The sequence below is a fragment of the Sceloporus occidentalis genome, unplaced genomic scaffold, assembly GCF_023333645.1.
Source record: "Sceloporus occidentalis isolate IW3139 unplaced genomic scaffold, rSceOcc1.0.p SCAF_31, whole genome shotgun sequence".
Lineage (NCBI taxonomy): Eukaryota > Metazoa > Chordata > Lepidosauria > Squamata > Phrynosomatidae > Sceloporus > Sceloporus occidentalis.
In genome coordinates, this window is record NW_028317011.1 from 159,026 (window position 1) to 185,646 (window position 26,621).

At 40.4% G+C, this 26,621-nt stretch overlaps 2 protein-coding genes across 2 annotated transcripts in view; one reads left to right on the forward strand and one right to left on the reverse strand.

Annotated features, from left to right (window-relative positions):
• The first annotated feature begins 1,315 nt into the window (after window positions 1–1,315).
• LOC149298645 (F-box and leucine-rich protein 22-like) lies at window positions 1,316–3,877 on the forward strand. The gene is made up of 2 exons (XM_089487021.1): window positions 1,316–1,650; window positions 3,532–3,877. Exons 1-2 carry the CDS (start codon window positions 1,316–1,318, stop codon window positions 3,875–3,877), a joined length of 681 nt encoding a protein of 226 aa, XP_089343147.1.
• A 2,996-nt stretch (window positions 3,878–6,873) lies between these two features.
• Window positions 6,874–26,621, reverse strand: part of LOC149298646 (putative E3 ubiquitin-protein ligase HERC1) — a 57,075-nt gene continuing 37,327 nt past the window's right edge. The window contains exons 47-77 of the mRNA XM_089487120.1: window positions 26,365–26,539; window positions 25,834–26,107; window positions 25,385–25,598; window positions 24,852–25,057; window positions 23,530–23,657; window positions 23,047–23,159; window positions 22,606–22,809; window positions 22,003–22,133; window positions 21,378–21,577; window positions 21,078–21,189; window positions 20,839–20,985; window positions 20,402–20,503; window positions 19,021–19,194; window positions 18,314–18,607; window positions 17,920–17,985; window positions 17,489–17,614; window positions 17,011–17,149; window positions 15,359–15,540; window positions 14,871–15,026; window positions 13,794–13,916; window positions 13,305–13,407; window positions 12,964–13,133; window positions 12,689–12,827; window positions 12,213–12,382; window positions 11,348–11,517; window positions 10,967–11,132; window positions 10,710–10,786; window positions 9,108–9,360; window positions 8,411–8,563; window positions 7,850–8,155; window positions 6,874–7,059 (exon numbers count right to left, since the gene is read on the reverse strand). Coding sequence (XP_089343246.1) covers window positions 6,874–7,059; window positions 7,850–8,155; window positions 8,411–8,563; window positions 9,108–9,360; window positions 10,710–10,786; window positions 10,967–11,132; window positions 11,348–11,517; window positions 12,213–12,382; window positions 12,689–12,827; window positions 12,964–13,133; window positions 13,305–13,407; window positions 13,794–13,916; window positions 14,871–15,026; window positions 15,359–15,540; window positions 17,011–17,149; window positions 17,489–17,614; window positions 17,920–17,985; window positions 18,314–18,607; window positions 19,021–19,194; window positions 20,402–20,503; window positions 20,839–20,985; window positions 21,078–21,189; window positions 21,378–21,577; window positions 22,003–22,133; window positions 22,606–22,809; window positions 23,047–23,159; window positions 23,530–23,657; window positions 24,852–25,057; window positions 25,385–25,598; window positions 25,834–26,107; window positions 26,365–26,539 — 5,159 coding nt within the window. The remainder of the gene's footprint in view (window positions 7,060–7,849; window positions 8,156–8,410; window positions 8,564–9,107; window positions 9,361–10,709; window positions 10,787–10,966; window positions 11,133–11,347; window positions 11,518–12,212; window positions 12,383–12,688; window positions 12,828–12,963; window positions 13,134–13,304; window positions 13,408–13,793; window positions 13,917–14,870; window positions 15,027–15,358; window positions 15,541–17,010; window positions 17,150–17,488; window positions 17,615–17,919; window positions 17,986–18,313; window positions 18,608–19,020; window positions 19,195–20,401; window positions 20,504–20,838; window positions 20,986–21,077; window positions 21,190–21,377; window positions 21,578–22,002; window positions 22,134–22,605; window positions 22,810–23,046; window positions 23,160–23,529; window positions 23,658–24,851; window positions 25,058–25,384; window positions 25,599–25,833; window positions 26,108–26,364; window positions 26,540–26,621) is intronic.

Consider the following 26,621-nt stretch of genomic DNA (forward strand, 5'->3'; position numbering starts at 1 on the left):
CCACCCCGTTCTGGACCTTTCATCTACACAACCTTTCTTCGTAATATCCTCAGCACAGGAGCCACATGCCCTGCCCAACTGCAAGAGTCCGCCATATCACCCTCATTACAATCAACTCATACTCACCCAAGCAGTCCCCTCCTACTGTCTCATGTCCCTCTCAACCACCAGATAGTTTGGACGCTTGCAAAACCAGGCCTCTCTTCTCCTGTACCAGTATGTTTTAATGTGATGTCATTTTAAATTGCCATTTACTTCCACTCCCCCTATTGTAAAAACTCTTTGGAATCTGCTGGCGCCATATAAATGTAATAATGCAATGTGATGTTTAAGGAAGCACAGTTCTTAACACTAGCAATATCTGATGTTACTGCCAGAGCTACAGCCAAATGTCCCACTGATAAGACAGGCAGTTAAGATTGTTGACTAAAGAAGACCATATGACAATTAGAACATTGTGAAGAATAATTCCTTACAAAGTTGCTTTATCATGACAAACACAGTGTCACCCCCTACTTTGCCATACAGACTCTCTCGATAGCTCTCCTTGCTGCTCCATGTTCCTTCCCCTGAAACCACTAATGTTGGCTGTGTTACACTATTTGTATTTGTCACTTGGCTTCGCATTCCATGTAATTAACCTCATGTTTTAGAATTACAAGCTGTAGCGCAGTAATGGGGGCAGTGTCTTGTGATACTGTGTCTGTTCAGGAAAGATTGATTTTGACAGACATTTTCATGTGTTGGCAAGAACAGTTGTCTGTCATTATCAGAAACCATTTGTTCCTAATCGTATTACAGCACATAACAAGCAGTGTACTTGTGTTTTATTTTTTGCCAACATAAGTGTAATAGTATTAAAGTCACTAATAGGTTTCCTGAAATGTATATAAACAGAATGTATTTTGACATATATGTGCATGCATAGAAAGTGTGCATAGACCTCCATTGTACGGTATCACCTGTCACACACGGAGACGTCAGTCTAAATATATCTCGTTACAACAGCTGCTCTGGTACATGCTAAATGCCATATATGTCCTGGGCCTTAAGTTTGAAGCTCACAATCTGTGAGCAGTCATACTTGAAGGATGTGACCAGGGCAGTTCCTTTTAGATAGGTACTAGTTTTGGGGACATAAACCAGTTTTCAGAACGAACCTGTGGAGACTCATCATCTTTGGACTAAGGCTATGCAAGAGAACGTAAGAGATGCTTTTTTTCGAATAAGTAATTAAATCAATGTACACACTTCTTACCCTAGGAGCACACAGTTTTATCTTTCCTGCAATGAGGAAGCGTTAGGAACTTCCACCATGCACATAACACAGCTCGATCGGGAGTGTCTTCTGCACTTGTTTTCTTTCCTGGACAAAGACAGCCGGAAGTCCTTATCGCAGACCTGCCATGACTTAATGGCGATTTACCAAGAACCTTCATTGTGGCTCCTGCTGAACTTCAGCTCCCCATCTGAGCTTACAAAGAAGAATTATATCCTGGGGCCAGCTCTGAAACATTTATCCATTTGTTGGTATTCTAGTCGTGTGAAAATATGCAACATTGAAGACTGGGGGAAAAGTGCCCTGCAAAAGTCTATGTGCAATCAACATCAACATATAGTCAGTGATTTCCTACTGAGAGTCTGTAAAAGGTGAGTACACTGGAAGCTGTATATAACTGTGTATCCAAATATACTGCATAGGTGTATGTACAGCATGTGTGCATACACACTATAGTCCATTTATCACCCCATGTGGCAACTACTGCCTCAAGATTTTCAGTCCGGTCAATAGTCCTGTTATAAAAAGTACACTGTGCATTGTGTTTTGTGAACAAAAGGTGGCAAAGAGCATTTTTTAGTTTGTTGTATCTTATCTTGGCACTGAAGGCTTATTAGATATTCAACCAAAACGTAGTAATATTAGATTAAATGGAACCTGAATGACGCAACAACACATAGTATGGATGCTTGTATAAATTTGATTTATAAGTATTTGACACAACAACAGCCAATGCCTGTTACTCCAGCTTTAGAATCTGCAATGGAATTTAAAGTTAACAATCATTAAAACATAAAGAGGGCCCTACTTTTGGGAGTTTACAATCTACAGGGTGGTTGAGGGGAAGTGAGGCAGTAGGAGAGGATGTCATGGTTCCTTCAATGATGGCAACTTGTCCAGGTCCTGATGCGCCAAGGTCTCTCAAAACCATTACATTGCCAGCAGCGGGCTTGCATTAGGGTTGTGGAATCAATTATTTGAAATTTGCCAGACATAAAAGGGCCCTTTAAGGCCCTAAAAGGTTCTACTTTTGAGCATTCAGGTGCTTTTCGACAAACGCTAGATGAGCATTTACATTTTTAGAGAGCAGGGTTTTTCCACCTAGCTGCTATGCACGAATACCACGTTTGTCCAGTGTCTTTGTGACTCCACCATCCGTAACACTCACCTTAAGTAAAAGAGCCCTACATATTGCAGCACCTTCTTTGTAACCCCTTGGATGATTTTAGGCCTCACTCCAAGAGAGCTTTTGGTAGGATTACCACTCGTGGTGAGAGTCATTAGTCTCCCAGACCTTCTCTATTTGGTCCTTTTGTTTATGACAGTGGTCCTTACACATGGCTGTTTAACCCTTTCCAGACTGATATATAAACATATAGCATATAAACAGCTGACTGCCAATGGTGTTTAGGAACGTCTTTGAAACAATGCGCGCTGGCACCCTCAGTCGTTTTACTGAGCGTTTTACTTTGCTGAGAGGGTGGTAGATAAATGCAACAGCCTCTCATCAGAAGTTGTGAAGGCTAATATAGGAATATTCTCTGCTGTATTAAACTATGTAGCAAAGACCAAACATGTTTTTCTGACATTACACAAAAAAGATTTTTGGTATCACAAACCCAAATGCAATAAGGCAGCAAAGCTATCATAATCCAATCAAATCTGGCTGTTTTGCTAACGCACAGCATTATTGGTATTGTATCTACCTCTACATCTACTTTTATGCAGCCCTCCTTAAAGAACCCATGCAGCAGCGTAACAGAACTCCCACAAGCAGTCCTTAAAAGACATTTATGGTGACCACAGTAATACATTTCTGCCACAGAATAGGTTTCCTGAAATATTATACAAAATTGTGCAGAATTTTCACTTAAAATCTTATATTCTCCACACAGTAGGGATAAAATAATATGTCATATGTCCTGATTAGACATCCGCGCAAATAAGTTTCTTATTGAATATTCAAACGAATTTCAGTTAATGGCAGAAATCAGGCTTGTCTGCGGTGTCTGAAATACCTCTACCAGAGCAGGACAGGTGTGCGGGTTTTAGACAGATGGCAGCAACTATCTGGCAAATAAGTAGCGTGGAGGAAATAAAAGGCAGTAGACTAACTATAAGGGATGCAGAGAGTAACCACCAGAAACGTCTGGGGGGGGGGTTAAAAACAGTTAAAACCAATAAAAAAAGATTAAAATGCTATTGTGTATTATTTTTGTCAACATCTGATAGCAATGTGTCTTGTCTCCTAGATGCCCAAACCTGCACTCATTGACGTTATCTGGTTGTGCACATGTAACAGATGACAATCTCATCAAGATCCTGTCCAGCTGCCCCCAACTTCAAAGTCTCCAACTAGAGAACTGCTCTGGAATGACTGACCAGACATTAGCCGCAGTCCCCAGTCTTGCCACCTGCCTTCGGACTCTCCACGTAAACTTCTGCCGAAATGTGACACAGGATGGGCTCCGCCGGCTGCAGGAAAGTTGCCCAAAGCTCGCCATTCAGGCTGTCAGAAGCGCAAACATGATTGCAGACAGGATTCCTGAAGCAAACTTTTTTCTGCAGAGAACTCCACGTAAACTCATATTGCGGTAAAGGATGGAACGAGGGGAGTTTTACACAAAGCACTGTAGTACTACTGTTTACAAGCTAAGTGCTCTAAATCTTCACAAAAATTGTGCCATTCTCTAACTCCTATAAAATTATGTTATTATCAGGATGAGGATGCACGGTCCTGATAAACATTTGCATGCCGCTACCCATTTGCATTCCTTTATAGTATAACACACCCATGGTAAAAATCAAGGGGAAGAGGTTATTAATCATCATGCTAGTTCTTATACATATGCGCTTCCCACTATGATTTACAAATTGATTGCTGTGTGATTGTATGGATTCTACATACCGCAGATCCATGTTTTCAATGATGCAGAACATCTGGAAGACTACATCATGTGGAATGACACAACAATGGACAATTATTCAACACAGACAGGGTTTATCCACCTTAGAGGAAGTCTGTGTAAGCATTGCAGTTTGAAATGACCCTACTTCACTATACATTAGGAAGAGCAAACGCCAATGAGCTTTTCCTGCAAAAAGGGGCGAGCTTAATGCACAGTTAAATTAGTTAAATCAGATATTTTGTTGTATCACCAATCAATGTCTTTTTGCAGGAGCTTAGTGCAGTGGGCACTTAGCGGAGTTCGAACTACAGCTCTCCTGCAAACCCACCTAATAGTGAATAAACCGACAATATCACAAAACAATTATGTGTTCAGAACACATGCATGTAAAGGACAAGAATATTGTTAAAAATAAAAACCCCAAAGTAAATCAGCAAAACGCCTGCTGCAATTTAATTATAAATACCCTAGTGGTAGTCCATAAATAGAAGATGCTAATAAAACCTAATTTTTAGTGAGCCATTAAATAAAATGTCTTGGTCCACAGACAAAATAAAAAATGCATTATTATCATAAAGCTATAGAAAGAAGAAAATACATGAACCAGGAGACCGGCATTGGTGTATTTATACTGAATAATAGTATCCTTGTAGTTCAGTTGGCACCAAACTTTGCACAGCTAGAGAATAACTGGCATCCTAACTACACCAAAAGGATGGATGTGTCACTAGAATTCATCTAGATCACAAACTATTCATTTCTTGTAATAAGTGAAAATGTTACATGAGTGCTGAGGTATCAGTGAAATAATTAGGTCAGATTTCTTAATTAATGGGAAACGGTTGATGTTGGGCAGGTACAGCCCAGAATAATTAATTCTGCCCACGAGCAAGTTTGTTAACTACGGGTTAATGGGGGAATCTGGTCACACGCAATCTTCATTTCCAGATAACATTTTTATGTATCAGTAAGGATGTGTCACACAATAACATTCAAGCTACATCAGGGATGTGGTGGAGATGTCTGTTACTGGGGATGATCTCTCCTGTTGAGTCTGTTCTGTGTGCTAAAGTCATATTAAGCCATTACGCTTTTTTATTGTTATTATATGGGGATCCTTTTGTATGTTGTGTTTTTTTTTTGTTTTTTTTTATATAAAATGTAATAAATGAGGCATCCATTCAAATGCACACATGGCATTTCAACCTGACTCATGATAAAAGGACACTTTGGGTCTGTGGCTACATGTAACGACAAAGAAAAACCAGTGCAACGACCATGTTCTGTACATTGTTCTGTTACCCCTCACGGTGCCCTTTTACATTGATGTGGATTTTTCTATTGGTTGTGTGCTGTAATATGTGCCTATTTTAAGCATTTCTTGTTTATTTTGTGTACTATTGCAGTAAGTGGAAACTATTCTGATATTCTCCATATTGGCTTAAGACACCGGCTACAAATGGTAGAACATTGCCAGATGCCAACAGGTTTTAGAAAGTAAAGTCACCGGCATGTAGACCTTTTAAAGGCTTGCTGTGATTTGGTGAACTGAAGAACATTCTTGGGATGCAAAACACTAAATCCGGTAGCAGCTGCAGCGGGCCTGTTGCAGACTTTCCTGCGGACAGCGTGTGACTGGAAAGCAAAATGTGTGTGCAGAACAGCAGTCTTATCCATTACAGACATGACCTCCATATCAGTCTCGTAAACCCTAAAGCTGCCGTGAAAAAGCTTATGTTGTGATGTTTACAGTTGGTAGCCACATAAGAGAATATATTTGGTTTCCAGGATTGAACGTATAATCTCCTAAAGTAGATGATGATGATGATGATCAGGATAATGGGAAGAGTTTGTGGGTTACTTCACATGAAATCATCATCTATAGACATCTCCCAATTAAATCACAGGTGGCCACCCTACAAGTGAAGACCAGTCCTTCCTGACCAGACATTACCCACCGGGCAGATCCCCTGTCACTAAACCGCTAGATTGTTTGAGCTCTGAGAACTAATGAAAACAATATTGACCCAACACATTTCTGAAAAGTTGCTTTTACAGTTACTTTGCGGTTATTACATATACTGAGTTCTTGTGAAATCCTAGTCGTTTTTTATTTTTTTTTATAATATAGTTCAGTGTAAACATAACGTGCATCCTTAGTGTATATATCCACGGAGATGTTTAACAGACCTTGCTTTGGATATATTTCACTGAGAAGATGCGTCCAGCTTTACACACAAATGCTAAAAGTACAGCAAGTGGCGCCTTCAGCACATTTTATTAATTTTCTGCATTTCTAATCCTGCACAGGCAATTTTCAAATTAAAACAAAATAAATAGGAATATTTATGTAAAACTGTTCATTTGGGATGAACAATAAGTGCACCAATGTATAACGTTTCAAGTACACCGGGCAGGGTGGGCTTCAAAAGAAAAGGGGGGAAAAAAACACTGCCAACGCCCCAGGCCCATTACCCTGTCCTTTAACAGAAAGTCTGCTCTCCATGCAACCTATTAATACTCAATCGAGTGAGGGAGGGACAAATTCACTGCGTTATATTTCACAATGATCTGGGAAAAATGAAATACATTTTTAAGTCGATAAAAAAAATTACACTGTATTTTGTAAAATGCCTGTTCTTCATCAGCACGAGTGAGCAGGTGTGGCGGTGGTAGGGGAAGGGCTCAGTAGTCTGTGTCAGAACCTTCTGTATTGTCCACATTGCGGGACAGCATGTAATTGTCCATGTCAATGGATCTGCAGTTGTTGATTGCATAGCGCAGACGTTCGGCCATCACCGGCTGGCTGGAGTACGGAGGGAGCCGTAGTTGAAAGAAACAGGTCTGTGAGGTAGGCAGACTGTCGTGAGGCTGTGGGAAGAGTGGCGTGAGTGACAATGTGTAATTACATTTCTTTAGGAGGTTATGCATTTTAAAAACGTTCCATGTACCATCTCAATAAGCATTTATTTTATCCTTTTTCTCAGCAATACTCTGCCGTCTCTAGCTCAGCAGTACTCTAAGTGTAACCCGTCTTGCAAAAACAGAGTGGCATTTGTTGCCTTTACTGGAACACGAAATTCTTTCATGCCAAGAACTGCGCTAAAGGAACATTTTATGTAAGAAAGAATGAAATGGCTGTCAAGTTAACTTTTGCTTAAATGAGACAAACAGGCTTGAAGATGTAAAATCTATTGCCCATATAATTTTTAATATCGACTAAATTAATTTTCCACACTAAAGTAGTGACTTAAAAAAAATGAAACTAGAGTTTCTAGAGTGTTTAAATATTTTATCTTTTGAAAGCAGAATTTTATGGTATAAGGAGCCATATAACAAACTTCATAGGAGGTTATTAGCTTGCAAATCTCAGTACAAATTAAGATCTTCAAACACTACTCTCTTCAATCTTTTGCTTAAGTTACCTCTCAAAATAACTTGTAAGTAAAACTCTGACTAGACTTTTCTCCAGCTGTAATTTGCTACCAACAACTTTTGCACCTAAAACTCTGTTCCAAATACAAACTTGGTCGCTTTGTTTTGCTCTCAGAACTGTAAACGCTTCTTCAGTTCAACTCTATCCCACCACAATCAAGCTCACAGTTAAAGAAACAGATGATCCAACAAGACAGAACATTTGAACCTTGAGTTGTTTTCTTACCCTATCAACCTTCATGATCTGGAAGCGCTGAGAGATGTCTGCAGTGTTAGCTGGGAGTCTGGATCTGCCCGAGACGAACCTCATGAACAGGACCCTCTCTTCATTAGAGAATTCATCCAGCGTCTGCCAGAACCACTGCACTAGCTGATGCTGCTCATCAACTTCTCGATAGCGCACCACCTTCTTTAGGACATCCACAGAGATTTCTGGCATCCCACACACCATTTGCTCTAGCTGGCGGGCAGTGAGAAGGGAGAGGAGAGGAACTGGAATAATCCATGACATGCCCTCTCGCACCGCTGCTACCTGTAAAGTACAGCAAGAACAGATCACGTGTGCTACATTGCAGACTAATTGTTCCATTCCCAGATGCGGCATTTTTTTTCAACCCCTACAGAGTGCTGAAATGCACGATTCCCTCTTTAAGAGTTGTAGCCATCAACATAATAATGCTAAACTAGTTCTGCCAGTTAGATTCTTTCACCACCTTTTATTTATTCCTGCCCTAGGCATCTCGCCCGTACTCACAGACATCCCTAACAGCCGGCTGTATTTTCTCACCTGCCAGTCCATCTCATGTAGCCTATAATCGATGGCTCTGTCCACATACTCCTTGCGGTTAGAGAAGGTCAGTGGGATGCTATTCCCTCCAGGGATAATGGGCACCATTTTACCATCAGCGCTCTGACCCACAAAGGAATCAAGGGGGATCATCTGGAAACAGGACACAATAAAATAACCAAGTATTTCAGTTTTCTAGATTTAACTCATTCTATCTATACCACGGTACCTTGGTGCAAATAAGGTAAGACGCTAAAAAATATAGTCATTCTCACTATAAATGAGCAAGCTGGGATTGGCTACAGTGGAATTCCTGTGTCTGCATGGCATGTGAACAAAGGAGGAGCATGAGCCGGCTCATCTTGATCAATGTATGGTCCATATGGGGACTCACATATACTTTCCAGCTGCAGGAAAATCTGGCTTTGTTCGCAAGAGGCTCTTCTGAGCCCAGTCTAAGCGTCACAAGGCGTTGACTTAGCTTGCCTCATACACCGACTGGTTTGCCAACCTCTACTACGGTACCTGTTTTGGATTCTATGGATTGTCATGCAAATACATCACACAATCACTATGTGAATTTTGTCACTACTGATATTGAAAGTAAACATTCCTGAAACTGTGATTTGCGAGTTACAGACATGCTCATTTTTAGGTTAGCCAGTCGGACAAGTACTGACTACATGTTTGGCTCTACCTCATGGAAGGTCTCCTCGGTGATGCCGCTGTCTTCAATGTGAAGAATGCTATTGAGCGTCTGTACGTACAGCAGATCTACTTCCTCCAAGTCCTCTAGCATCAGTGGGATACAGCACAGCTGCTTCCAAACCAGCGGGGCCAAGTGTAGGTCTAAGGGCTTCTTTGTACGGATGGCTACACCCATCAGGATCCCCAGAAACTTAAACTGCATGAGATGTTCATCCAACCCTGCTGATGGATTAAATAGGAACCTAAAATAATAGAATAAAACAGTTCTGATTGTCAAGTATTTAGCTAGGTCAACCCTTGCACTGAAAAAATGCAACTATAGCCCCCTTTTGCTCAGACTGTTGAAAAATAGTCATATAATTAGCTCAGTCCTGCTTCTTTTGGACATCTACACATAATGCCAATAACCGTGGAAATATACAGGCTATACGTAAGTCAGTTTGATGTGCACATGAACAATGTACCGGTGGAATGATGCGCGAGAGGCACTTTTAAGCATTTATATCTGTATGCCATTACATAGAAATGTTATTTGATCTATGTATTTTCTAGCTAGCTTGCAGGGTGGGTGAAGACAGACTTGGGTAACTAAGTGAGTAACACAGTATGTCATTGCATTGTTTTCAAATGAAAGAAGCGCAGTAATGGCTTTAGCTGCTTTTTAACGTTTAACAGCAAAATGCCCACTTACTCAAACTACACTGTTGAGTATAAATGATTAATAACCAGTGTCACGCACTAGAGGCAATTTTACTGGCATTTTGCCCTTTAGCCTGGAAAAGGCATTGTTGCAAATGTCAGGTAATCTAAATGATACAGAACCCGTGGACAGTGTCATTGTTTAGAGGAACACGGATACCATGTTGATTTGGCACCCCCAGGGTGATTTTTCTTTCATTTTGAAACAAAAGCAATTTCCACTATGTTTAAGTTTTGCAATGAGCAGAAACAAAAGTCTGGGTCAGACTAAGTAAAGCTGGAATATTTTTTCCCAACCCATATTTAGTCATGACAATTAGGCAGTCAAGGGGAAAACCCCAGTAGAACAGTTTGTAAACAACATTTGGGGGTATAAAGAATTTTCATATGTAAAAATTATCGGTTTCAATTATCCACTGTGTCCGCTTCATTATCTAGTTAAAATTATAAACAGCTTCTGAACTTAAAATATACAGTTACAAGTTACGGAACATGCCAACTATAGACTACAGCACTTTAAAGCAAATATGGCTGAAATCCATCTCTTTTGCCCAGGTAGAATAGGTTATCCATGCTGACCAGGTGTTCAGCTTTTTTTTTTTTTTTTTATAGTGTTCTTTAACATTGATAAGGCTATATATTTATTATTATATATAGTGTTATCAATGGTAAAGAACGCTATAAAAAAAAAAAAAAAAAAAAGATATAATAAATGTAGGATCTGATTGATATTTGATAAATGAAAAATCCAGTCTGTTTTAAGTTGCAGGAGTAATCATCTTCTGTTTTCCCAATAAGAAAACAAATTAAAGCTACTTAAAGGGCACAGGATAGTAGTAAGCTTTGCTGACAGTGCCAAAAGCATGTTTGCCTACTGATGCAAATATCTTACCGGTCCCTGTTATATCCCACTTCAGTGGTAGCATTTGGTGATGGAATAAGAAGATCCACTACTCCCGTTTCCAGTTCCTGAAAAGACAATAGAAACAACTAGAACATCTTGACAAATAGAAATCAGCATATAAAACTTGAATTAAAGTGCATATAATGATGTCTGGAGTGTCCCTTTTAAGCCCCTGAACAAAAGGTTATTTATATAAGTCCTGAATAAAGTTAACAAGAGGGTATTAAACCACATGGGTTACTCACTTGGCACATTTCAGTGATGGTATCATCAAATACCCCTCCAGCATCATCAGCTCCCTCTCCAACAAGCTTCACTTTCCAGGCCCGGGATGGAAGTCGCAAATCTGAGGCATTAAGTTTCACTACTTGCCGAGCAATTTGCACGAAGATGGGTTTACATTTTCGGCCCCTGAGGAGAGACAATCACAATAAGGATGTTGGTAGAAAACTGAGCACTATTTTTTACCATGTTTCTGAAGTGTGAACAAGAGGAAAGTCTTCACCCTCAAGGCAAAGAAATCGTGTTCTCTTTCAAGATGAATCTGATTCCACTTACATTTAAATATTTTTTTTCTATAAGCCAGAACACTGCTAGAGGGGCTAGCTTAATATACAACCACGTACCTGGTGGAGATCCTCTTGACTGTAATTTGAGGTCCGTAATTTTTTCCCTGAACCATGGTTTTTCCTATGGATCTGACCATGGGTAGAGTATAAACTCTTGGAGCCAGTAGTGGCCTGAGCTGGCCCTGCACAATACCCCATGTGCCTGCATTATAATGAGATGTACTGCTCTGTAAGGACAACATACATAATTATCAACAAAATCACATAAAAAAGTTTATTCCAAGTAATAACTGTCTACTGAAAAATACATACTGTAATATAAATGACTGGTTATAATGCTGCAGTGTATTTTTAGGTAATCGACAGTTCTCAAACAGGATCCTACTTACCAAACCCCCCACATTTTATTACCTTCAAACTACATATTTTTTATACAAAAGTTTAAGGGGAACCGGCCACCTATATACTAGATAGCTATATAGCTAGAAAATGCATACAACAGAGATCAAAACGGTATGCATGTTTAGTCTTACAGACATACACTAATACATAAATATTAGTGACCACGCTATATACATATACACGCACTTAAATACTGTATAATTGATATTTTCTCTTACGTTGGGGATGGTTGAGATATCTGCTTGGATTTTTTTGGTCCACAACCACAGGCTGTTACTATTTCTGCATGTTTTATTTATAATCACACACATGCAGCTATATTGCACAGCCTTCATAGCAGAAATAGACCGGTTGGGGGGGGATTGAATCAAAGTTCTCCCTTGCAACCAGTCCATTGTGCAGCAGGGCGGGGATGGGGGTCTGTGGTCGAGTTTTTGCTTGATGGCTAGTGAGGGACTGGGCCCCCTGGTTTTGTACCTGTCGGTACTTACAATCCATCTTACATTTACCATTTTCATACCTGATTATTGGGACTGAGGTTTAGAAGCCTCCAGGAAGAGTACATGAGGTCAGAAAAGTGGTATAGAAGCCGCAGCCTAGCTCGCACTGTGTGGGTGCATATATCCTTTAGTGAGCTATACTGGGGTGGGACGACATCAGGGAGACCCAACTGTAATGGTACTGCAACACCTGAAGGTACAAAAATTACACTTAATTAAAAGATAAAACGCAAACAAATAGCATACATGGGTAAAGTTGGTCAGCATTCATACTGGGATTTATTTACCACACACTAAGCTGCGAGATGAGAAATCTCACCCTACAATATTAAGTATCCATTATAAAGGGACAACCTAGCTGAGTTTCTCCTCCAGGTGACACTGCATAATGCATTGTTAAAGTCCTTACATGGGATTTTTTATACCAAGTGTGTCCCATATCAATGTAGATGACATCACGAAGAGATAAGCCTACTTTCCAGAGGCTGTTAGTTACCTGGTGCTCGAGGTGGTACAGGCGATGCGGTCCACGCTGCACTATGACATCTACCAGCAGAAATTTGGCGGATGTTCTTTCCCTGCAATGCTGTGACAAGAGTCGGTTCGCGCACATGGTTGGTGTGACCTAGGCCAAGCTAAAAGACACGATCCATTAAGTACCAGATGTTTACAATACATTTCTAGTCAATACAACCAGACTGTTATTGAAATCATCAACCTCAGTTCTGAGGGTAACTTTGTTCCTTTATAGCGTATGATGTGGGTACGCACCTGTCCCTCGGAATTACTTCCCCAAGCATACACTTCACCAGATGACGAGAGAGCCAATGTATGCTCCGCTCCCACAGCAATATCCTCAATAAAGACCCCAAGTAGTCCTGGCACCAGCTGAGGGCGGTTGTGATTACGAGCTCGTCCTTCAGGCAAACCAATCAAACGGTCTGCAATGGGAATATAGTGCAAAGTACGCATTTATTATTAATCAAGATGGACAGGATTTAAAAAACAAAGTGAAGATAGCTATCTGAAATGTATCAGTAATGGGCTATGCAGTTGCTGTCTCTTTAAATTTGATAAAATCTAAAAGTGGGCATAACATTGTAAATATGAACCTTGGCCAAATGTGTAGACATGTCCATCCTTGGTGAGTGCTGCTGAAAACTGTGTCCCACAAGCTACCTTCTTTATGCCAATTCCACACAGAATGTCCACTTTCTGCAAAGGGAGTGCAAGTTGCAATTATTATCCAAAGTATTCCTGGCAAATAATACATTCAATTACAACAACTATAATACATTCAATTACAACAACTATAAAAAATGTAATTTTGTATCAAAATGTAGCAAATGCTTTAGCATATGCACAGGATTTCAAGATTAAGTGTTTTAATGATCTGTTATATACGCATGAAAATGAAAAAATTAGCCTGTAGTAATGATATAATTTTATTTAACATTGCAATAGAAAAAGACCAAAGCAAATCCAATAACGTTGCACCATGAACATCACTTTGATTTCTTTTTCTCATTTGCCATTAGAATATACGTCCTAGGATTCACTATGATCTTAAGCTTCCATGTATATATTTCCACTTTTCACACCTGTGGGGAAGATTTGGCTGTTGAATTTCCCAGTCCAAGTTTTCCGTAATCTCCGTCTCCAAAAGCCCAAACCACCATGCCATCAGCTGAGACGGCCAGTGTGTGGTTGAGTCCACAAGCAACCTGCAACAAAATGATAGACGTAAATGCCAGAAGAGCCAGTACAAATCAGTGGCAGGCTCCTTAATCTAAGATAGCAGATAAGATGTAGAAGTAAAGGGAACCTTAAAATATCACACATCTCCAGCATACTTGGTAGTGTAGACCTGCCATCACCTATATACACCCCATTCGGGGATTTTCCCTGGGCGTAAACACAACACCACAAAATGGCAAAGGAAATGACTGCAACATGTCTGCCAAAATAGGAATGGTGCTCACTAGCAATTATTACAAGATGATTAATATTTAATGCCAAGTATTGTACTGCCAAATTATTAACAATGCCCGTCAGGCTAACATTAGACTTTAAATGTGTTTACTATCACCAATTCTTTAAATGCTTGTTTTAAAAGTTTAACACATACACAGTATAGCTTGTGATATTTACTAATCCCACACTGAGCAAGTATTTTGCAAATGTATATGTACTGGTCCCACATGCCAGTGCAAAGAAATTTAGAAGCACATACTAACATAGTCCCATACTTTTGTCTCAATTAACCATATTAAATAAATTATTTTACAAAGTACGTTTGTGAGCGGGGTCCTCATAAGCCCACTATTCTTGCTAGGAACTTTGTATGAAAGTGCGATTAAGGTTATATTGCAAGCTCACATGCATGTTAGAGGGTAATTTCTATTAGCTTGTATTATTAATATTTATTGTGCTCTAACATCTAGACACTCAGAAACAAATGCGATACGCTAATGTTGGGGTTTTTGTATTGTGCATTATTATGTTGCCTCTTACTAACAATGTTCATGGAATAACCAATAACACAGAACGTTTATTTACATTTATTTACACCGACCGGACTGACATCACATAAAGCACACTGAAAACCCACCAAGGTCTTCTCTGTATATGAGAAGTGCAAATTCTTCCTCTAGCAGTACTAGAATAATATGGTGTACCTGTCCAATGTGAAATCCCTCCAGGGCAGTCACCCGCTCAGGTAGTTTCTTATTGGATGTATTTCCCAAGCCCAGCCGTCCATAGTCTCCATTTCCAAATGTAAACAGCTTCCCGTCTGCCGTCACCACTGCTGAGTGCTTGAAGCCACACGACATCTGGCAGTGTACACATCACCAATTAATTCCATCACAATAATCTCATATTTACTAAAACCTAATGTCACCCATAGTGAGCAACCTGAAAGCCCATATAACCTGGTTGCTACTAATTCATCTCTTACCAGTCCCATATAGCTGTCCTAGCTAAATGACCCACCCCAAGAGTAAATGTCACCATTACGTTTCATAATTAAACAATGGATGCATCCATTTTCCTGATTCTTCAATCTATAGATTTTATTTTCTGTAAATTTTCTAGACATCTCTGATAACTCAATCCTAATAAGCAGGCTCCACTATCCTGCATCGTTAATAACACGATCACATACCTGCACCACCTCCTCCCCCTGCAACGCCTCAATTTGTCTTGGACGCCGCTGACGGTCGCTGTTTCCGTGGCCCAGTTTTCCGTAATCCCCGTCTCCCCAGCTGAACACCTCCCCGCTCTCTGTTAGAGCCATAGAGTGTCCATCTGAACCACAGGAGGTCACCAGCTGAGCCACCACAAACCCTGTGACAAGAAAAAGCACAAGTGACAATCCAGTCAGATGCAGGTAATCGGTCATCCACTGTCTGGTTTTGAAAGCTCTTGTTTCTTGCACAATAAGCATTTGTATATAGCATTTTACCCCAAGAGATAATGAAGCCTTTAGTCGAGGTTGATATACATTTTTTATGTCTGTCTAATACAATGTAGCGCTACATATAGTTTTCTGGTCTCTTCTGCCATATGAGGAAAACAGATAAAATCATATTAGCTGATGGGAACATTGAGTATTTTTACCTTTTACTGAACTAACACAGAAAAGATATAAAGTCACATGCTTAACGCCAGGGCACCTCTGCTCCTCCCATCAGCCCTCCCCATGACCAGTCTACTGTCTCACCAGATTGCTCCACCCATCACTTTGCCTTAAGATCCTCCCATAAACACACCTTAGGAGAACAGGGGAAAGCCTAGCGTTAATGGTGCCTGGGTGCAGTATTTTTTTCAAGGCCCCCATATCACACATACATACTAACACAAAACTCGCTTTAACACCCACTCACTATCACTGTACACATACAGTCTTTCTTTTGCTCCTCCCCTCCCCCCTCCTGGGGGCCACTGACTCTAGGCTCTCCCCAACACAACACCACCATACGCCAACACACAAATTCACATGCTAACACCAATACTAACACACACATACACACTAACACTATACCATAAACAGACACACACATATCCACATCATGACCTTACAGTAACACACACACACACACACTAACACTACATGTGGATATACACATTCATGCTAATGCCATACAGTAACACACACACACACCATCACATGTGTGTGTATGTGTATATACAGTGAGCTCTTCTGCTCCCTCACATGCTATTTTGAATGCCAGGAAATGACATCATATTCTCAGTGTTTAGGGCTTAAGGAGATGTGGCCGGCCTAGCAGTATTTCTGGGAAGGGGGGGTGGTTGTAGCTGGTGCTAGGGGCTCTTGTACCTTACGGCCAAGCAGGGATACCGGTTATATCCCCCTGATGGTGGCCCAGGAGAGTTTGACTGGCCCTGTATAATGTCTAGCTAAATCTGTGGGATTTCTTCAAAGACTTGTTGCCCTCTGAATTATGCACGTCTGAAGAGCTTGCCAGTGTTGTTCCAGTACAATGAATAGTAAAGCGAGGGAGCTGAAACCACAACTCTTGTGTCATACGCTTTTAGGGGCTCAGAGGTCTCATCTGGTTTCCATCTAAAAAAATATGTTAATCTTTTCTTATGTTGGCTCAATAAAATGTTGGCTTCAACAAAAGACTAGACATCAAGATGCAAATAAATTAACGAGTAGTAGCAGACAAAAATGTAGAAACAGAAATAGCAAAATAAAAAAAGAGCTTTCATATTAGAGATTTCTTTCCAAATTCTAGAGCGAGTCAAGCAAGTGACTACAGCTAAATCTAGCTTTCTTGGGCGCCTATTTACCTTGCAGAGCAGAGATAACAGTAAGTACATGGAGATCATCAGAGTTTCCCTGCCCAAGGCGTCCGTAGCTCCCCTCACCACAGGCTAACACAGTGCCATTGGCCTGGATCACAAAAGTGCAGTTCTGGCCACAGATCGCCTAAAAATGAGACAACATACTGGGTTAATAATAATCATCAAGGGAAGGCAAAAGTTAAATGTGCGTAGGAACACAAAGAAAGGCCACACGCATTCACTCATTTTTTCCCTTAGACAATCTCTAACATATACATTGCCCCCAATTACATTTATTTACAGAGTGCCAGTGGATTTTGTAGCTCTATTACAATAGGGGGTCAGTGAAAAGTAAAACTTAAAAAATCACTATATACAAAACTGACCATAACAAACGTTAAGATGTACTGGTACAGAAGGAGAAGAGGGGCCTAAGAGCTTGAAATCTATTACGAGGTTGGCATTCACTTTGTCAAAGTGGTACCTGCTGTGCTTGGGAGAAGGAAGCAGCTGCTGACGGGATCATCACATTCCTGCCGGCCTCTGCCAATTGCCCGTGGCGCCCAGCTCCCCACAGAAACACGTCACATTTGCCTCCAAGATGCCAGTCCTGCCAAGTGACATATTCATGACTGCCTCAAGAAGACAAGTGTTTATCTGTTTATGTATTTTAGCTATGCAAGTGTCAGTGTATTGCTATGCTATTGAGCTCATCGCTCTGACACAGAAAGTGTTAAAGTCTGTAAAAATAAAAAAAGGCTTTATGAAGGTTTATGTGAGTTGGCTGATCAAATTTAAGAGCAAACTGAAATTACAGGTTTCTTTTCTACAGTTGGCACTAAATATGACATTTTTTCCTGTTGCTCTTCTTCAAAAGACAATAAGATTTAACAGACGGTTAATGCATTTACTCACCTCTGGCCTGGATGTGGCCCATGACATTATTTGTTCATCTATGCCGTTGATCCATTTGCTATTATCCTGTAAGAAACAAAACATTGAGAGCCAGACCAATAATATTCCTAGTAGTGAGATTAAAGAACCGAGATGTGAGCCATTTTTTCTTCTTTGGTAATGCTTCACAAACACCTAATGCCAAATAAATATGTATCCATACAGATAAAGCTGAACGGAATATAATTTATCATAAGCTATTTAAAATAAACTAGCTATCATATTATTTAGGGACAAATTTCATAATTCAATGAGCAGTTAAACGACCAGCAGCTTGGTATTCTATTTAATACAACAGCTGGAATTGTATTTAAAGAACAAAAAGTGGTTAAGTACTTATGTCTAGAGACCATACCATTAGGAGCCTCAGTTCCTCCTCGGGGACTGGCTCCAGGTCAGGGACGGTGAAGGATTCTGGGAACTGTGCACCCCTAGCAAGGGCATCAGCGGCCTTAATGGTGGTAGAGAAGCAATCGAGCCAGGCCCATTCTGCAGCGTTCCATGAGGCTGGATCCGGAGGCACTGAGCGGTGGTGAGGAGGGAGCGGAGCGCTGCACAGAAGGTGTTCCAATGTCAGCCCAACTGCTAGCGATGCAAGGCATTGCATGTAGGGACTATGAACCAGCTGATCCCCACACACCACATGTGGCTGTAAAACAAGGGACACACTTCATGCAGAGGATAGTTTCAGGCATTTCATAGAATCAGCTCAGCAGAACATAGATTGGGTGTACCATAGAAACATTTATAAACATATTTATAAACACCACTCCTGAACAACATAAAGCAAACACATTACAGACAAACTTGGTAAACACTCCATAGCCACACATCACCCTCTGGATACGAAGAATAAAAAACAAGGCAAGTGCTGTATACTGTAACCCAAACACAAGCTGATAATACGTTTAACACATTCACAACAGCATACGTTTTTGCTTTACGTAGTATAAAGCTCGCAAATTTCACAACTGACTGCTAGAAAATTCCAGCTACAGGACTCATTAAAACGCAATAGGGATGTTTAGTAATGAATCACACAGGAGACACTGAGAGACATACCTTTTCATATGCGTACTGTTCTTGAAGCATGACGGGAAGACGCTCCAAGAACGTCTGCATGCACGGAGCCATGTTCAGTCCCACAATCCCCTGCTGCTTCAGTGCAGTCCTACAAGTTGCTAAGATGTGATTGGATGATATCCATTCTGGAGTACAATTCACAACTAGAACATCCTGTGACGGGGTATGATACATACAGAATTTAGGTACTATGAACATACGCTTATGAAAACAGGCAGTGTTACATCATTCTGCCCCATATACAAGTTCAAAATAAAACTATAAAAGTTCTTCTGATTTTGGTTAGAACCAAATTGACTAATACATAAGGATTTGGTATCACATTAAAAATGAATTTTGAAAACGATTGTATCGTTTTCTCCTTTTTAAAACCATTCTAGTTTTTACATAATTCAACATGTAACACATGCTGTGTATGTGCTATATGTTCTAACCATTTTAGATTAATCTCTTAGACAAAACCCCCTGACTCCTTATCATACTGCATATAGCGAACAATGGAATGACTTGGTCTTAATCATCCAGCTGGACACTCTGGCTGATGAAAATCTATAGAGGAACAGACTTCAATAGTATTGCCATAAAGAATCACCCAAGTATGGTGTTTTAGCAGGGAAAGTAAACCAAAATATCATGTCTGATGGATAAAGGAACTTTATTTGAAAAAAATGAAATAAACCTAGACTTTCTTCAATGCTAAACTACATTACTGTATACAGCACTGTATTTAAGGCTAAAAGAAAATATTTTTTCTCCTTCAACCATGCAAGCCGATACAGATACAGATACTCCTAACACTCGCATCATGTAATTTTACACAAATTCCAATCTGTACATCACAAATACCCCTACTTTTTATGACAAAACACAAAATTCATGGCTACAAAGTGAGGAATGTGTGGCTTTCCCTACCAACATTATATATATTTATTAACCCCTTAAAGACAAAAGTTTTTTCTTGTTTCAAATACCCTTTGTGACAATGGCTGTTTTAACATCTCTGCAATGTTTATGTTTCTTCTCTCATTTACTGTACCTGCACACATTATATATTGTGGGTTTCACATTATCTAATTTACTAAAAAAAATAATATGTAAAATATGGTGAAATTTTTACAGCACTTTTACAAGGGACAGCTAGTTTTTCTTATTTATTTATTTATTTATAATATATAAATTTATAAATGGAGATCATTATAACAGATATTAAAATTATGCGTTTCTCTATGAAAAAATGTGCATACCTTGAGTTCTGACGCATCTATTAATGCTACCATAAAACTCAGCACCCAACCCCATGGTGTCTGAATAAATCTCTAGTTTTCACCGGCTCTCTAGAAGCAGGTCAGCTAAAAATTACCTTTGATCTGTTGGAACAGGCCGCTACTCCAACTTGAGGAATCCAGACTGTGGTTGTAACGGCTCCAGAGCCAGTGACAACAGATTGTAGGACGGAACCATCCTAAAATAGAGACGTCAGGAGGAATATTTTTCAAATTAAATGTTTCATTCAATATACTTAAACCATTACACAGGACAGAAAGTATCACAAGTTTAAACTCAAATCGTGCTATCTGCCTGCTACAGATGGACAAACTCATGTCTCTATGACTGTGTAAAACTAGCTGCCACCAAACTAATCTTTAAACAAACCACCAAATTATTTTATATTATCATACGTATCATTATATTTCTGAAAACTATTTTGGCGCAGTCTTTAGTTCCCCTGATAAGGGCTAAAATGAGTAGCTGCATATGGCAAGTGCTATTCCCAATTAATTCAACAACTGTTCTTACCCTTAAGGACCAAATGTTCATAAGACCCCCAAGTCCTCCAGAAACCAGAGCTAATCCATCAGGACTGAAAGCCACAGTACGCACGGGGGTAATGTGACCACGAAGCTTGTACACACAACGTGCCACCTCAGTTTTGTTACATAAATCCTGAAATGAAATAGACACCATTGCTCCCTGAAACACAAAAATATAATTACTATAACTGTTTTGAATAAAGAACCTATTTTAGAGCCACTTACCTTGCTGGATGTCGTCTCTCTCCACTCATCTGGCTTAGCCGATTTGGACTGAAATTCTTCTAGATGACAGTAGGGGACCGTCCACACACACACTAAACCATTCTGGCACCCCCTGCAATGTGACATGCAGTTCTACATTATATCATACATATCAGATCATTTGCAAATCATTACCTTCACTATGAAAAAAGAATGCATCCAAAATGAGTGTCAAACGTTGTGATTTGTTGGCAATCAAACATGCTCTCTGGTTCTCATGTCAAGGCCTAGGCTTAAACGTAAAGGGACCATTCCACTTACGTTCCTAGCATTAATAGTGGATTGTCTGCTTTTCCGGGGAGGCTGCACCAGGTTACTGTGTTAACTACTGATGGATGAGCGAGGCAGTAGCAGGGTTTCCATGCCCCCGCTGAATTCCCCCAAATCTTTACTGTGTCCTCTTTGGCACAAGTCAGCAGAATCTGGCCAGTAGGATCCCATTTTAAGCTCGTGCACATGTCCTAAAACAAGATCAATACAGGAAACAATTAGGGGACAACAGCACATAAAATAACACTGCTCCTTCTTAGATACTTCACAGTGTTTGTGTGTGTGTGTGTGTATTATATATAAATAAAGTGGTTTTGCTTTAGTGGTTCCCTCAGTTTAGTACAGAGAGAACCTTGAACTCGGTAACCTTCTTGTGCCATCAGCCACACACAAAAATTATCTCATGTATGAATTTGAACAAAACAGCGATTATGAGATATATATATATACACACACACACACAAATGTTATCTCTGAACATTGATATATGGTCATACTTACGCCCTGTTTCCCTAAAAAATGCAATATGTTGAAAGTACAGTAAAATATTTCATAAATGTTCTAACACTTCAATAAGAAAGGATATATGTTCCTAGTCAATATCTCATTCATTCACCTTGTGTGCATCAATAAGATCCATTCCACCTTTTTCCATGGGCTCCTTGTTTGCAATCAATAGCTTCCCATCTGCATATCCAACTGCAAAGTGACGATCTTCGCTGAACCAAGCAATGCAGGTCACAGCCACTGGAAACACACATAATAAATCTATATTTATAACAGGAACGAGCAACTGTGGATGTAGAACTGGGTCAAGCAACTTGTGGCCCTCAAGTTGCTTATCCAGTTACACTCCCAGATGCAGAATATCACTTTTTTTTTTCTCGCATTTCCCCTTGTTTGTGATCAAGCTGTTAACATGGACAGATCATGTGCATTTGGTCCCACTGCTCATAAGGGTGAACCAAGATGGCCCCTGGGAGTATAGAGATGATTGCGCTATATGCGATGGGGAGGTCCCCCTGCCTGATGCATTGTCACATGAATCTGACGTAATCATGTAGTTGCGCATGACACAATAGGGGAGGTCCCTTTATCCAATTATACAATAAAAATACCATAAAATGTACCAAGATTAATTCTCATTTGAAGGAGATTATACTGCATTGGTGTTTTTAAACTTGTTTACATGATTTACATGATTGTGATGGCCACTTACCTTCCTTCCTGTAACAGTGATCCAGTTCCAGTCTGCGCATGCTGGAGGCATCTATAACTTCAATGAGCCCCAGGGATCCATCCATGCGCCCAACCAACAAGAACTCCCCTGGCGTATCCCCAGTCCACACACCTTCAGGACCCTCCTCTGTCCATGTAAGTGCTGACACCCAGTGAGGCTGAGCATCCACAAGACACTTTCCTCCTGATTCATAGGGGATAACATCAAAGTTTTAATTGTACAGTGTTTATGCAAGTTACATGTATAGTAATGCACAATTATCTTTCAACTTTAAACATACATCTAACATCTAGCCTGCCAAAGGCGAGTTTTTATAGGCTAGTATTATATGATTTAAGACAAAGTATATCCCCCACAATATAATGAAAATGCCCAATGCACAGACCTGTGCTATAAAGTGATATTTACGTTGAATCCTACCATTTACTTGCCAGATGTTTACCATCTTCTCCAATGCTCCAGCCAGGTACCTCCCGCTTGTGCTCCAGCATACAGGAGACAGGCACGGGTCAGCCTCTTCAGCTGCTCCCTCACTAGGACAAAAAACAGTGGTTAGCAAAAGATCAAAGCACAAGTTAAAACTGGTCTAGGGTTGACAGGAAAATGTGTTTTTATATGCACGCTATAGTGCCACAGGTTAGGGAATCATAATTGTAATGTCCATGACGGGACCCTAGTTAGTTATCTAAGGGAAAGTAATTAAGAGTTGTCATCATTGTGATCCGAGTCTTCTGCATCTAAAGTCTGCGGGGAATTCTCTGCAAACATCGCGGTAAAAACTTCCTATACAATCCAAAAGCAAATCTAAAAGAAACCCAATTTCTTCCATTACATAAGGAAACGGTCGCTGTGTGCGTCTGGAAGTGGCAATTGACAAAGGAGGAGAGAGGTTTCTGCACTCACACTTTATGGAAGATGCATGTTTGCTGCAGGGAATACTGGTTCTTGGACACATTCCACACACGAACAGTCCCATCACTCCCACTTGTGGCTAATAACTCCTTCTTACTGGACCAAACAGAGGTTATAACCTACAAGAAATCAAATGACAATGAGATTAATGTCCGCCCCCCAGAATAATGTCCTTTTCCCAAAAATAAACGGGTGTACTAAGGAATATCTAGACATAACTCCCTTGTATAAAGACCAAGGATCTCCTCATGTTCCATCTCTGCTTATTTGTTTGTTATTCCCTGTGTAATGCACTGTACAGCACTGTTCCCCTATTACTAATACTATTAACACTATTAATAAACAATAATAAATACATAATGCAGCAAGTCTCTTCCTAATTTAATGAACCTTTGGATTAAAAACAAACACAAGAAAACTTGGGTTGCAGAGACATATAAAAAGATCGATAGTAGCGGTAATTCTTTTTAGGGAGGAAGCAGTCATCTTATAAGTGTACGTAACGGGCAACAAAAAATACTGCGTTTGCTCGATTATAAGACAAGGTTCTATACATCCTTTATTCGAGGTCGTCTTATAATCAAACCTCAAATAGAGTTCTGACTATAAGACTAAGATCCAGATCCCCCGCAGAGCTGCAGGAAACCTGGATCCTCCTCTCTGGCTGCCGGTAAACGTCTGCGTGCAGACAACTTCTGCTGGCAGTTCTGCTGGGGCTTCATGATGGAGCACTGGCGTGACCCTCCGGTGCTCAGTCATGGAACCCCAGCAGCACTGACTGCCCCCACTTGACACCAGAGAGTCTGGAGCATGGGGGACCAGTCTAGGCATGCATGCGTGAGTCGGGGGGGCAAAATGGCATATAGGGGGGTATAAGGCTTATCTGGGGACAGAGTGGCATATAGTGGGGTATAAGGCATAGCTGGGGGGCAGATGTACATAACTGAGCAGTAGATTGGCAAATAAAAGGAAATAAAAGCAAAAAATTCATTTTTTTCAATTTTTTTACTTACTTATAATTGAGCAAATACGGTACATATTATATAAAAGATAATTTGTTAGTAATACTAAGCTACTCAATAATGCACATTTTAACAAACAATTTCATGTTAGCAGAGCGACATTTAAACACTAGTGGCTCCTAGAAGTGGAGACTACCATGCTGAAAGTTAGACAAAAAGAAACAATAGCTACTTATGGTGTAATTAGCAATTTCTTGTTCCACCGGGAATCTGATTCTCACACTTGTTGAAGAAGAGATATAATGCAGGGTAATAATGTTAATAAAGCATAGTAAGTAAGTAAAGACTCACCCTGTTCTGGTGCGCTTCCAGCTTGATGTAAGAACACTTCCTTAGGTCTCCGGCCATGTCCGCAAGGGTTTGGGGTGCTGTCTGATTGTCACGATCATGAGCTGCGAGGGTGCGTACTAGCTGTTGGGCAGCCCACTGCCGGTGTTGGGAGGAAAGCCGCGAAGACAGGCAGCAGGCAGCCAGCGCGTTGGCCAATTCCAAGGGACCTACAGCATTACAGCATTTTAATAGAGATGCCAGGGTACCAAGGCAAACTGAATCTAGGAACACGAGCAAGTTATATGGGTCAGATAAAATATGGATGTTACATGTGGATTATGCTCAACAGCTATACATAATCTAGTCCACAGAAGGATCTTTGCCAGCCATAAAACTAAACTATTGACAAAGTATCGCTGCTTTAGCTTCATGGCTTAACCAAAGGCAAACAACCACACTAAACCACCTTCTATTTTATAATCTATTGAGAGCTACACTTCAGCAATTACAAACAGAACTTAAGAAAACTTGGCAGCAGTCCACACGGATCATACCTCTTTTCTCCATCTCTGCTTTATCATAGTTTGGTCTTAGTTTTGCTCCCTTGTCAGCCAGAAGAGCCACCAATGCCTGGGTCACTACAAAGTTGGGGGATGTGACCAATTTGCTTTCTTCAGCAATGCCACGTAGAAAACTGGGTAGGAATTTTCTCTGAATCGGATCATCCACAGTAGTCAAATTCATACCTGTTGCTGCCGATATCAAATTCTGCATGAATGCAACCACAAAAATAAAAAGACAGATACTTTAATGAGACAATCATTTTACTTTTCACGCGTTCAAATAGAGCAATATTTGCTCCACTGCACGCCTTGTGTGGAAATTAATAGGAAAATACAGATCACATCAAAAAATATTATAGTTTGGTTAGTGAACTTAGAAACATTTTACATATATTTAAACTGCTATGACTGTCACCGTGCACCGCTAGAAACAGCATTACCTGAGTGCAGAGTTGAACTAGAAGCCTGGCAGCACTTGGAGTGCTGGATGCCAAACATCCAACAGCGGTGCTCAAATACGCCAGACATGAAATGGGTTTGCTGGTCTTGCTGTGAAGTCCACGTGAGCGGTCCGCAGAAACGGACATTGTGGCGGAGGGGCTGGTGGAGAGACCGGCTCTGCCCGCTGCAGCCAAACACATGAGACGTACTAATGTTCTAATGTCTGTGAGGCCCAAAGACTCCAAGCCCGCAGCGAGGCTGCAGCTAGACCCACTGTGAGGCAGAGTAAGACATGGACATTTAACTAATGGTGCACAGACATCTAATCAGTAGAATATAAAATGCCAACTGATCTACTATTGGGGAGATTATTTTAATCCTATAAAAAAGGAATAGCATCACAACCTATGAAAATGATCAGGCGATAGCATTAGAAAATAAAAAGATAAATATGGACATTGGAAGCACATTATAAAGCCAACTACAAACTGCAGCATAACATTGGTCTACTTGGAATAGCAAGTACAAACCTGACTGACAGCAGTGAAAGTGCACGCATCACCATGGTACGGGCTAAGAGGACCTGAGCAGCCGCAATCACCCTCCGTAATGCCATCACGCGGTCATGTGGGTTAACCAGTGCCGCTGCCTGCTCACCTAGCGTTACCCGGCCAGAAGAGCTTTTCTCCAAAGCACCATGGCAGCCTGAATATAATAATAATGATAATAATAATAATAAAATGGTCATATACAATGCCTACAACGAGAGCTTCTAGTTATTGCAGAC

Excerpts from the sequence above, each read along its gene's own strand:
- LOC149298645 (XM_089487021.1), top strand. The coding sequence starts at position 1,316 with ATGCACATAACACAGCTCGATCGGGAGTGTCTTCTGCACTTGTTTTCT. Across the intron at positions 1,651-3,531 it reads CTACTGAGAGTCTGTAAAAG|ATGCCCAAACCTGCACTCAT; the intron begins GTGAGTACACTG and ends CTTGTCTCCTAG.